At 44.7% G+C, this 13,740-nt stretch overlaps 1 protein-coding gene across 4 annotated transcripts in view; it reads left to right on the forward strand.

Moving 5' to 3' along the window:
* The window catches only part of LOC144113154 (uncharacterized), a 70,516-nt gene that overhangs the window by 25,844 nt on the left and 30,932 nt on the right, over positions 1-13,740 (forward strand). For all 4 annotated transcript variants that reach the window (XM_077646073.1, XM_077646076.1, XM_077646075.1 and 1 more), the window contains exons 12-14: positions 2,745-2,886; positions 9,748-9,992; positions 12,017-12,084. In XM_077646073.1, the coding sequence (XP_077502199.1) occupies positions 2,745-2,886; positions 9,748-9,992; positions 12,017-12,084 (455 nt within the window). The remainder of the gene's footprint in view (positions 1-2,744; positions 2,887-9,747; positions 9,993-12,016; positions 12,085-13,740) is intronic.

Below are 13,740 nucleotides of genomic sequence, written 5' to 3' on the forward strand. Positions count from 1 at the left end.
GGAGATCACCACACAGTAAATGTGGACAATTTGATAAAAACCTTCAGGATCTAGGTATCGCACCACCTTTGTACTACTTATGTGCCTTTGGGATAAAATGAAAGTGAATGCTCTGCTGTGTGGAAGCTGGTGAATTGCATGTTAAGTCAGGTTTTTGTGAAACAGCAGCACATGGCTTGCTGTATTATGCAAGTTTGAATCTTGATTTTTGTGAACTTGACTGGAGCTAGTATGCGGCATTTTAATCGCATGACAACCTGAAAGGGAAAGCAAAAGTTGTTATTTAAAAATCTGTGGTCTTTGTCCTGCACATTAATAGGCTGCATCTTTTAACTGAAGGAGATAGTATGGAGCTGTGTGAATAACAAAATTTTTTGTGCGAAGCGAATTTGAATATTAAAAATTGAGTGTGAATCTAATCAAATATTTTTTTACTACTGCCAAGTTAAATTACAAATTAAATGTTCTGCAAAACGTGGCCAGAAAAAAAAACATATTTATTAGAGGTGTACAATTATCAAATTTTTGGGTGTGAAGTAAATATGAATAAAAACTGGTTGCAAATCGAATCGAATAATTTTGTTTTGATTATTGGTACAGGCAGTTCAAAATGAAGAGAAATGCTTTTCCACAAAGCACAGCTATGAAAAGAAACAGATATTGTAGACAAATTTTGTTTTTCCCATCATCGGCATAATTTCCTGTACCTTTAAATCCTACCAGGCATTAAATAAGAAAGGGGGAATTGTGTAGTAGTAATAGCAATAAAATTTATTTGGTAGACTGATATCTTGTTTTCATCTGGTTGACTAACAATTGCTGTCAGAAAAAAAAAGTATCCAATATCACAGTTTGACTTATTGTTTACATGATGGAGTTTACTGAATGCTGTCATGAAGCATTGTAAGGTGTCCAGATACTTCCTTCCTGGAGGAATGACGTCAGTGGTCGATTAATGGTGAGGCAAGGCACTACTGGCAAAATTCAACAAGACGGCTCGCGAAACTGAGAGAAGAACAGCAACCTGAGCTACAATGCGAGCAGGATGATCCTTTCCATGTCTCCTCGTAATGCCTAGAGACAAAGTGCCGGCTGTGAAATGCTGCCCGAAGCGAAGCCTTCATGATGACATGGGGCCCACTTAGCCCTCGTGTATCGGTTTCGCCAGACTACAAGCCCTGTGATGGGCCCCGACCACCCAAACACTGTCGCGAACCGCAAAGACGCGGGAATGAAACCTTGCTGTTAGGTGCCCCAGTTCATGTGCTGCACTGTATGCAGTGAGGTTGCACGGCCTGGCTTTGAGCTCGACGTTTCTGGTGTATGTTTTCTTTCTTGTCCTCTATGACCTAATATACGCAGTTTCTAGATTCTCACCATCATCAGCCTGAATGTGCCGACTGCAGGAGAAAGGCCTCTCCCATATCTCTCTAATTAACCCTGTCCTGTGCCAGCTGCGGCCACCCTATCCCCACAAACTTCCTAATCTCATCCGCCCACCTAACTTTCTGCTGCCCCCTGCTATGCTTTTCTTCTCTTGGAATCCAGTCTGCTACCCTTAAGGACCAGAGGTTACCTTGCCTTCGCATTACGTGCCGTACCCAAGGCCATTTCTTCCTCTTGATTTTGACTAGGATGTCATTATCTCGTGTTTGATCCATGACCCACTCTGCCCTCTTCCTGTCTCTTAACGTTACACCGATCATTTTTCTTTCCATAGCTCGCTCTGCTGTCCTTAACTTGCGTTGAACCCTGTCTGATTCTGATTATAACTGATGAAAATTGAAAACGATCATAGCGGTTGCCGCGAAACAACCGCAGCTGTGCACATGGGCTGCACACCCTTTTCGCTGTCCTCTACAGGCCGGGCCACTTCCTTGTGCATGCGCATCTTATCCTAGTGATCTAAAACGAGAGGATTGCTGCCAGTAAGGTTCACACCCAGCTGTTGACTGCATCAGAGCTTGACGCTATGACTTGTCGTGTGGTGCTGCACTTAGTTTTCCGACCTGTGATCGCGCAGTGGCGGCTCTCGATGGCCGTCAGTGCATTGGATTTATGCAAGGCCTAGCATTACCGTGCGTAGGCTTTTGGCGTGTGCTGGCGATCGATTGCATGAGGAAAGAGCAAGTTAACTCGTGTAACAAGTGCAAGATACTGCCTTTTTGGGAATGTCACCATGTTTTACCGCAAGTTTAGGTAAACAAGTTGCTCGTAATTTGTGAATGTTTAGGAGATTCGAATAGTTGCAAATTGAAAAGCAAATACTATTCGAAAACTATTCGAAATTTTTAATAGATTCACACACACTTAGAAAATAGTACTTATGTTCTGTTTATTGTATATACATAGCAAACCTGTTTTTGCGAGAATATTTTTTCTTGGTGTAGTTATTATGGCAGTGTCAGTGCAGTAAACTTGAAGAGTCATTCAAAAGCAATTTATCTCTTTTTTCCCTTTGAAAGGAGTGCATATATTGTTTACAGATTATACCAAAGTGAGAATGTATGCTTCATAAGCTGCTTTTGGATCCACTCTTTCCATGGGCAGTCATTTTTGCTTTGTTGGGAACGTTTGGATTTAAGGAAACCCAACCAAAACTCTAGTGTACTTCAAAATCTTTTTCTAGTAAAGATCTAATCGATAGTCAATTACTAGTAGTAGTCAGTCTCTCTGGTGGTCAGTAACGTGACATTTATTTTGGGATAGTGGTATCATTCTTCCCAATTTCTCAAAACATGCAGGTCATCCTACTTGAGAATTGCCTCACGGAAACCCAGAAAGCGGCTGGTGTTCCTGTTCAACTACCTTATGACAATACGATGAAGCTCCTTACACCTCAGATGAAAAAGAGAAGGCCACCACCTCCTGCAGTTCCGCTTTCTGGTTAGTGGCCCTTCTGTTGATGGGGATTGTTTGTACAATTCTGATTCTGTTTCATGACACACATTTGCTTGAGTTTTGCTTCATGTTTGCATGGGTGCATTCTTTTGTTTAGAAATGTTCTAAATATAGTTAATTGTCAGAAACTTGTCCTAGCCAATGGTAAGCCTAAAAATATGACTTGCCTAACTATGGAGCGCCTTGTCCGTGGTTTCTAGTTTTAAAAGACCTGCTTGTGGCACAGCACATTGGTCGATCTTCTGATTGCGATGTCCACATTCTGCTGCTTATTAAATTTTTCCCTAGGGCAGAATTGAATGCTTATGCAAAATGCGTTTACAGAGAAATTTCGTTAATTCGACCCTGTTAATTTGGATAACTTGAACCAGGAGCGTGGTCCCGGTCGATGCCCACGTAAATCTATAGTGTCGGCGAACGCTCGTTAATTCGGACATTGGCAGGGCTTGCACTAGTTAATTAGGACAGGAGGGTCGCATCGAAGTACGACCTGCGCAGCCAGCGATTATCTAAATAAACCTCCTCGAACCTGTATTGCGTGAAACAGTGGTGCTTGTGCACTTCAGGCGTGCGCACTATGGCAGGCGCAGTGACGATCAAAAGTACCCCATTGCTGAAATTTAGCTCAGCTGCTTAGTTTCGATTCTGCTTTTCTTAACTTCACGCCATCCCACGGCTGCCATTGGGCATGCGCAGCGGCCAGTTGTGCCATTTCGGATGCTGCTTGGTGCGTCACTTGTCTACTTCACTGGTCTAGCATACCCCTGCCACTGCTCATGCCATCACCACTGCCCTGCCACCACCCTGTCTACAGGCGCTGATGTCAAAGTGTTTATGGTCTGAGCTGCGTGGGTGTCCCCCTATAGCCATAGTTATCTCTTATCATAGCCATGTGACTTGGGTTGGGTTCTCTGCTGCACAGTTGCTCCGCAATTTAGGCATCTACTTTGGTTCAGGTTTATGCTGGCTGCAGCGAGTGGCCATGCTGCAGCAAACTTCTGTTTTTCTTTATGTGCCATTGCTGCCATTGCCATGTTGCTGGCTGACCAACATCACTGCATGGCTGTGGTACTGCCTTATCTCTTTGTGTTGTCTTGGATCATGTGCTTACAGCATCTAGTGCTTCCCAAGTGACACCACTCCCTAGCACGTCTTGTGCCAGGGTGAAGCCTCAACTGTTGACTACTGCCGATAACAATGCCTGTGAAAAGCTGTTCGAAGAATTTTCAAGCTAAGAATGGCGCGGCAGAAAGGCAAGGACGAGAGGTATCACATGCACACACGCAAGCACCTCACCTTTTTCTGCCGTGCCATTCTTTGCTTATGTGTCACCAACTCGCTCAAACCTTTACGCTTCACAGCCGCCGCTGTGGCTAAGTGGTTACGGCGCTCGGCTGCTGGCCCGAAAGACGTGGGTTCGATCCCGGCCATGGCGGTTGAATTTTGATGGAGGTGAAATTCTAGAGGCCCGTGTACTGTGCGATGTCAGTAAGAACCCCCAGGTGGTCGAAATTTCCGGAGCCCTTCACTACGGCGTCTCTCATAGCCTGAGTCGCTTTGGCACGTTAAACCCCATAAACTAAACTAAACCTTTACACTTCTTCACAGAGTTTTGCAGCAGAAAGGTGCTGTGGAAACGTCAGCTTTTGCATGTTTAGAGACGGACAGTGCAGTTGAGACTTTTCCAGCGTTGTCTGATAGTGACATTGTTGCCTCTATTACTGGCGAAAGGTCATCCATTGCAAGTAACACCGACGAAGAAGCTAAAGACAGCCCGGGCCCTACCATTAGAGAAATAGACGTACGTGCTTCACCTGTTCACCCAAATACAGGGCCTGGTATAGAATATCGGACCCGGTTTAAGCCTTTGAGGCTGCAATAATAGCTGCTAGGCCACCTCGGCAGCAGAAACGGATAACGGATTTGTTTGGTCCTATGTGAATGAAATTGCATGCGGCTTCCTGCATGGAATACCTCTGGTATCATCCTTTTCCCCGGTCAGTGGATATATTTAAGATGTTCACTGTGTTGTGGGTCATCGGTGGGTCACATCATTCTCAGCTGTGTGGCCACGAATAACTGTGCCATATGGTGAAGCAGTGGGTCAGATTTTGGGGACCTCACTATAAAATATGTCCCCTGGTTTCATCGTGTGACCCATCATTTGTGGCCGCACAGCTTGAATAAATGACCGGTTACATGTGACGCAGTGAACCTGGTAAGCTGTTTTCGGTCAGGGCATACTATTGCTTTTATGTAGTTTTTCCATGATCTCGTGAGGTGAGGTTCACAAGAGTGATGTGACCGGCTAGTTGGTATTGCATGTTTGAAAAAACAGCGCTAGCGACAGGACACACATGAAGAAGGAGACACTCGAGGGCGCTGAAACCACACCGCAAGGGGTGAAACTTCACCATGAGGTGAGGTTTTACTGTATCAAGAAGAGTGAGGGTTTGAAACAGCTGACATTACACTGCTTGAAAACATAGGTGTAGTTTTCTTTTTTCTTGCAGTCTCTTTTTCTCTCTTCTGCTGCAACTAATATTTGCATCCTTTTTTTTTTATTTCTGCTTCCCTTACGGCTTCAGGCAGTCCAGAGATGCCCAGCTGGGTAGCAATGTGTCTCTTATCGTGTTCTTTCTGCAGCGAGCCTGTTAAGCTTTACGAGCTGGTGCACCACGCTCCTTTCCATCTGCAGCAAGCAGTGTGCATGCGGTGCTGATTCTGGCCATCTCTGCGCCGCAATAACGCATATTGCAACGCTGTGTCAGTTTTAAATTTGGCTCCCAGCAGTTTAAGCCCTATAGTTAATGAGCAAGTGCACTCCATGCCTTTGTTAGTCCACTGGTGGCAACACGTGCCACATAACACATGCGCGAAGCCAGGATCTGGCCTTATCAGATCTCTCTGCTCCGCGCACAAGCAGGACTGAAGGTTCCCTTGCCTTACCGGCATTGGCAAGAAAGCTTCCCCCTACTAAAGCACGCTTCCGCAAGACACCTTCCCAGCACTTTCAAAGCAAATTTGCGAGGAAGCTGTCTTGAGGTGGTGCGATTTCTTGCGTGAAAGCGTTATTTTACAGTGTTAGCTGATCTTAGCTTGTTCCTGAAAAATGTGGCGTCGGCAGTGTCTGCATAGCTTGGAAGGTGTCTCTTTTGGAGTACTTTCCAGAGTGAGCATCCTTCAGTGAATGCACCTCTGTGCACCTGCCAGTAAAAATGCATCTGCCACCTAAAAGCTTAGCACCTACCACTAAGCACCTCAACACCTCACTTCCCAGCACCTCTCACGTGCGAGGCAGATGGTCTAACCTCTAGGCCCCTGCTGCAGTGACCTCGTGGTTACAATGTTAGCTCTGGCTCTTAGCTTTTCCCTCAGTTTTGTGCCGTTGGTGTCGGCATCCACAAACCTACCGCCAGGCAGCCACGGGTAAAACTGTACCTTCAGGCATCCACCGGTATAAATGCACCTCCTGCGACATACAAACCCAGCATCTCCCACCCAGATCCTCCCACACCTCCCGAATACGAGGCGGGTGTTTTAGTCACTTCGTGATTGCGGTGATGGCCTAGTTGATTAGAACATCCGCTCTTATATATCAAATCTAATGTTTCTGATTTCTTCTCGATCACAAGGCATCGAACACTGGGTCATTTGTGTCACAAATTCATAACCATCCTGTGTTTTGTTTTCTTTCCTCGATAGTGATGCACGGGTGCTACATGAGTACCATTGTGTAGGGTCGTCACGGCTCAATAAAAATGCCCCCCTCCCCCCATCGCTCTGGCAGGAGCTCTCCTCAAAAGATAAACAAGCAAGGGGTGATGTTATTGGCGCGGGCAGCATCTTGGCGTGCTACCAAGGTCCGCGCTGTGGACGGCGTGATAACTGAGGAGCCCGCTACAGAAAGCTAAAGGGTAAAAAAAAATAATAAATTCTGGACAACAAGAGTTGAGGGTGGGTTCATTATGCGAGTGGGTTCATTACAAGAGTATATAAGGTGAGGACAAACCATGGGAAATGCGTTGCACGCCGATGACCAGGTATAGTACCAGTGACGCACCTTAAACCGGGCATTTCGATATTCAGTCTGGCCTGCATGGAGGGCTTTTTTTTTTTTTTCACGCTGCATTAGCATACTAGAACAAATATAGCATAAGGTAGCTAGGTTTGTTTACAATTCATACAGCCGTATATCTGTCAGCGAGCTCTTGAAATGCAGTGGATCACCCCTTGTGATTGTGTACAATTGTGTCTGCCAATTGAAGTTTCTTTTTCAGCTGGTAAACTTCCCAATTTCTTGCTTACTCCTCAGGTTATAACACGAGACGAAGGCATGCTTTAAAGTAACCCGTTTGAATGAGTGGACTAACTGTTCTAAATATTTTTTCCCAAGGACAGTTACAGACTGGAATAACATTAATAGCAAGATTGTTACACACAATTCTTTACTGATGTGTGAAAAATACCTGCAAATTTTATGAATTCGAGTGTGTTTGTATGCTTGTATGTTTGATGTATGCTGTTACGACTGGGGCCTCCAAGCCTGTCACCACTGTTGGGACTGGGGCATCTCAGTCTGCTGCCACTGTTACGCAGAGCTGAGCAGCGAAACGGGAAGGCGACGGTGAGTCAACGAGACACTTATGTACAGTATAAACAAGGGCGTTACATTAACGGCACTGTGGCCAAGAGCACAATGTGCTCACACAAGGGACACGGCATCGCGCCGGGAGAGCGTCTCTCTCACTTGATGTCTCCGTCTGCTCGTCTCTGCTCATCCTTTTATATCCTCCGATGACCATTGCCGGTACCAGCCGTTCAAAACCTCCAATCAGGTCACGGCACTGGACACAACTTGAATTTGACAAATGGAGCTCGGCCGTTCCAAGTTTGCAGCCCGGAAAGGGCTGCTGGCAAAGCATTGGTTGTGGCTTGAGCTGGCGCTTTGGGGGAAGGGGGGGGGATTCCGCCGGGCGAGCCTGGAGGATTCACGCTGCAAGCCGCGACATGTCCGAGAGTCCAGGATTGTGTTGTGCAATGGCGGGCGCACGGCGTTTGCTTTCACGGAGGCCAGCGGAATGCATGCTCGAGCAAAACAACACCCACCTGCTATGATCTTGTACTAGATCGCAGTATCTTAAATAAATAGAGAAACTCGCAGCCGCGCCGTCCAACCTGCACCATCACGGGTGCAAGTGTGCATGATAAATGCCAGTCAGCAGCAGGCTGCGTATGTTTCAAACATGGCCTGTTTTTGCATGCTAGAAACACTCCAAGCTGGCCAGGCTGTACTGCTTTGCCATAAAGATGCTGGTGCTTACCCATGTAGCAGGTTCAAATTACGCATGAAATTTTGCTACCGAGCTAAAAGTTGTCTCGTAGCGCCTAGTGGAAATTGAGGACTTTTTCTGCCTGTGACGCGGGCCAATGTGGTCCCATCTAAACATCTTACACCGTGGCATTAAGCAAGACTTTTTTCACAGGCTAGTTTGTTTTGTTCATGGTCTTGGGAATAAGTGTGCGCTTAATAGACGAAGACAGAGGCAGAAAAGGAACTCAAACAATGAGACAAAGGCGCATTGTATTAATATTGCACTTGGATCCCACCTTTTACAAAAAACTGTGTGAAGGTGAGTGTGAGTAAGGTTTGGCCATCTTCTAAGGGTTGACATTCTCCTGGGCACCTTCCTCTGTGGGAGACATTGAGGAAAGCTTTACTCAGTATGCATCGGACCTGCTTATTTTTACACAGCAGCGTAAGGCTGCCGTTCTGCAGACGATACGGTGTCAACGGTGGCGTGAGCGAAAACTCCTGATTGGTCAAAAGGTGACTACATTACAAGTGGAGTGGAGGATTTGAAAAGTTATAAAAAATTAGGAAAGAGGTGATTAGAAGGTCATAACATGACAAATGCCATTAGGACATGTAAATATATAAAGTAAATGAATTGCACTAAAAATAAAATTGGGGTCATTATTCGGGAATTAAGCTCCTGATTCTTGGGTTGTGAGTAAGACAAGCTGAGGTCACGCAGGCACATTCGTACGGCTTTGGTTAAAGTGGGCCTTTATATGTATGTCATGTGGTCTTTCACGTAACGATTGTGATTGTGAAAGAGGAGACAGTGTCCATGTCTGTGTTATGGATGGTCAGCCGCAGTTAAAGCAGCATTCACACCAGGAAGAATTGCGCCCCTCTTGAGGGTGGAGTGTGCATACGTTACAAAAAAGTTATGCCTTTGTGTGCCAGGCCAGGTCTATTGTTGGAGGTGCCAGCCATCCCCGGGGGCCAGGGAGGTTTTGCTCGGCTGGTACAAACACGCCCTCCTCCACATGGTGGTGGCCAGCGGCCACAGCTAAAGTCCCTAGATCACCTTTGCTAGCTACAGCTGGTGAAGGCGCGCAAAGAGATGGGGTAGATAAGCTAACTGAACCCAGATGCGGCGGCAGGGGCCAGACTTGTGCTCTCCACCACGGGTGCGGGGCAGGGGTTTTAACTGGCTGGCAACATAATCAACCCCCCCCCCCCCCCTCCAAAGCCCCCTGTATGAACCTTGCATAAGCGGGGAAAACATATTGCACCTTATTTCAACTCCGCCAAAGCGGGGAAAATGCATTTTTTCCCCTGTTCAGCCCCACAGTGTGGAAAAGAGGAACCGCTGATGGGACCCATTAATGCTGTTGCATCATACCTTTAAAGGAACTTAAATGTTCCCAAAATTTTTGAAGTATTGATGCATTTTATGGAGCACATTTTGAACTGTCCTTATAAAATTACTGGCTGTGTGAGCACTTTTGTCAAAACAGAATTTTTTAGGGATTTTACTGTTCGAATTAATGCAGAGCTGGACAGTGATGATTGCCTGCGGTGTGAATTGAGTCCTGACGAAGTTTCTGGGGATCACCGGAGATCGACAGTGGAGCGGCGTGGCGCGGGCGATGCATTTGACCGAGCGGTGCCCCATACCGAACTTCTGGATTCCACTGCTGCCAAAGCTAAGGCTGAGCTGGCTGCCAAGGGCAGCCTTGCGAACCGACAGCCCCCTTCTGTGTCGGCTCTCAAGAAGCAAACAAGCACTGACCTGGCTGTAAATAACTTTTTTTTTCTTTCTCCTTTCGCTCGTTTTCTTGTGACAGGATAGATCTCACCAGTTAAATTTTCTGGCAGTCTGTTATAACATATCACATTGCAACCTTGTTGTGAGGAAAGATGGATTTCTATAGGCTTGAAATTTGCATCTCTCTCAAATTAGATGACTTCAAAATTTTCTTTCCTTGCTATCCATAGTTTCTCAGGTTTATTTCAAGACTTGGAACAGGTGAGTCATGTAAATAGTAGTTGTGGTATGCTTTTTTAAGGTAGCAAAAGATATCTCATATTTGCACTTAAATGAGGAGAGGGCTCTTGAGGGCTCGAAAATATCCACTGTTTGAAAATGGTATTTTCGAAATCTACAGCCCATCTTCTACATATCTACAAACTTATTCCTTCCCTGGGTCAGTATTTTCACTGTAATTTCACTTTGTAAGGCTCAAACAAGCTCATCTTTGTTTGTTTTTCGTTGTTTTCTCAGAACACAAATTTCTGACTGTTTGCTAGTTTACAAGCAGGATATCTTTGCATCTAGAGCAGATAAAGGAATAATTTTTATTGCAGCATGCTGCTAAATGACTTAAGTATACAATGTTGGGAACCGATTTGTGCTTGCTAATTTTTTTGTAGACTCTAATTTAAACTGCTTGTCAACCAGTCCTCGCTTCATTGAACTTCAACAAGTTGCAAAATATGTTGGGAACCGATTTGTGCTTGCTAATTTTTTTGTACACTCTAATTTAAACTGCTTGTCAACCAGTCCTCGCTTCATTGAACTTCAACAAGTTGCAAAATAACTAACATTGGCTTTATCAAAAAAGTGCTTCCTACATTGTTTTCCTTGTACTGTGCCTTGTACTGTGTACTATCTAGCCACATGTTAATAGTTCTCTGGTCAGTGTTTTTTTCTTTCTCTATTGTTTTTGCAAACAAAGGAGTGAAAATGTCGAATATTTTGAAAACTAATTTACATATGAGAAAAGGAAAAAGAAATGCAGTCACTGACCAAGTCATGAAGTTCAAGACGTTTCGGAACCTCGCACGGGTTCCTTGATCATTGAGCAGGACAAGAAATCGTCGCGACTTATATACACAACCTGTGGCGTAAAGAGCGTGCGTAGATGGGCGGCATGGTTCCTTGCATCCAGTTCATGGTAGCTGGTGTTGATTGGATGATTAGAGATTCCATCAGCCGATGAGATTACACGCTTCTTTCCCTCGCGATGACAGTGCCGTGGTCCCAGTCAATCGTGTGAGCATGCTCTTGCACATGCTGGGCAGTGGCGTTCGTTGTGTGATTATTATTTCTTACATCACGTTTGTGGTCGTTGAGCCTTCTGGGGAACTTTTCCGTTTTGCCAATGTAAATCTGAGGTCAATCAGCACATGGGATCTGGTAGGTGACCTCTGGAAATGCTTCAATCAGAATTTTGTCTTTCAAGTTCACGAGCTGGTTACGGAGCTTGCTGGTCTGGATGTGGGCAATGCGCATGTCATATTGTCATATATATGAGAAAAGTGGTTAATATTTGAAGTCAGCATAAAAAACTGATAAAGACTGCGCATGTTCATTGCATTTAGTTCAAAAATAAAGGAAAAAGTTCCAAGACCCCTGTGCCCACTAACCAAGCCAAAGGTGTGTGGAGAAAAATTTAAAATTGTTGATCCAATTTTAAAGTTTTTGCAGATTAAAAAAAATTTAATTTGTGTGAAAGATTTGTAAATATATCGAGCAATTTTTTCTTAAATTAGCTAGACACAGAGCAGGGATGTGGTGACGTCTTGTTGGGCTTAGTTGCTGACTTTTCACAAAAGTATGCACTTCATGTTTATGCCGCAGTAGTTGGTCACAGCAAACACAGTGTTCTCTGTTGGTTGGTTACATTTTCTTGTCATGGTATTTGATCACATTTATATTAGCACACTGTGTGTAGGAGAGGAAGTGCAGTGATGATGGTTCTTCTGTCTGCTTTTGGCCTTGTATGACTAGTGTTCTACTCTTTTTTTTTTTTTTTTCAGTCTCCTGATGAGCAGCAGGATCTCAACACATCTATCAACAGCACAGGGTCAGAGACATCAATTCACAGGTTTGTGAATTTGCATGGCTGCACTGGAGATGATATGGCTCGTGCAGTGTCTTTCGCACATTTACCAACCGATGGCGGGACCCAAAAAATGGTCTTAACAATCACATTCTCAAAACTCTTATGAACTTCGAAATATCACTTCTCTCAGGATAAAATTGGCTTGGAAAAAACTGCAAATTTTGCCCTCTACTATGTTCTGCCAATAAGCTGAAGAGCCATTTCAAGCCAGGCATGTGATTAATATTAAAGTGTCTCTGAAAAGCAGTCAAGTGGCTATGAAATGCATGAATTATGTAGAGTGAATGCCACTGAGTGTGCATGCATGTACATATTCTCAGAATTGAGCTGATAATTTACAAATAATTTTAAAAAATTCAAACCTTCATGCATCACAGCGGCTTGCAGTGCGGGGCTTTCATGCGAAACCTCGCACAATACGTCATGCAGTGCTCGTGATGTCAGCAGTAAGGGGCTGTCATTGGTTTGCCAAACACCGCAGCGAAGTATGCTGGGTGCACAGCCAGCAGGAGACCGCGGTGTCTCCTTTTCCACACACTCGTGGATTTTCTAGCTGTGGCAGGAGAGCGAGTGGCAAAAATAAACAAGTCGACAACCAAGCTGCGTTGGCTGAAGACGCTTTTGTGGTCGGAGTGCAATGCCAGTCTGTAATCATTATTTTTTCTTGCTCAGTCCGGTTTATGAGTTGAGAAGGAAACCACAGAGGCCATTTTTAATTGCTGATATCTCTGGTCCTACATATGCTAGATAAAACTTTTTGTGCAAGGATGGTAGGCGATGCAATATCTATTAGTATTTTGGCTTTTTTTTTTTTTTTTACCCTCAGTGGACTCTGTTTCAGTGCTCCTCTAACTCAAGAACTCATTTAAGATTAACACCTCCACGTTTTACAGTAGCTCTGGCACAGATGCAGTGAGTGAGCATTTTATTTGCTTTGCAACCAGGTGGGCTTTAACTCTTTCCGTACTTTGCCAGTTGAGCATGGGTCACTGGTGACCCATAGATATTGTGCGCTATTTCAATACTACCAATGAACTTTCAGGCATGTTGCACTACTAGTTATGTTGTCCAAGAAGTCAACTTTCAGTTTCGAAGTACAGTCGAACCCGCATATGTATATCGAACTCAAAAAAACGCCATGAGTTCGATATAACGTGCAATTCAATATAAAAGTAGCAGTGAGTTTAAGAACATACTAACATACTGAGATTGAAAAAAAATGAATTTCTTTGATAGCCACTTACTGAGCACAGATTACCGAGCTAAATTGTTGTGAATTTTTTGTTTCTTTATCTTATTGCCTCGGAGAGGACAGGTTTTCAGTGTTATTGGTGGACTCCGACCAACTGAGACCACAGCTTTCTATCGATGTGCAATTGCGACAGACCCTACTGAACGCACGGAGCATGTCGAAGCAGATGGGCACACGTTCTTTCAAGTCCTCATCACAATTCGCATCAGTGGTGTTCTTGTTATCTGTGATGTCAGCGATGTTGTATTCATCCGCAAGCTCTCCCGCGGTCTCACTGTCGTTCTCCTTAAAGACAAAGTCGTCCATGGCTACCCCATCACAAATGGCAACAGCAAATTTGGACAGCTGGCTCCACAAATCATCAATACCCGTGACGGCTTCATCGA

Source organism: Amblyomma americanum, chromosome 1 (genome assembly GCF_052857255.1).
Source record: "Amblyomma americanum isolate KBUSLIRL-KWMA chromosome 1, ASM5285725v1, whole genome shotgun sequence".
In the NCBI taxonomy this organism is placed as follows: Eukaryota; Metazoa; Arthropoda; class Arachnida; order Ixodida; family Ixodidae; genus Amblyomma; species Amblyomma americanum.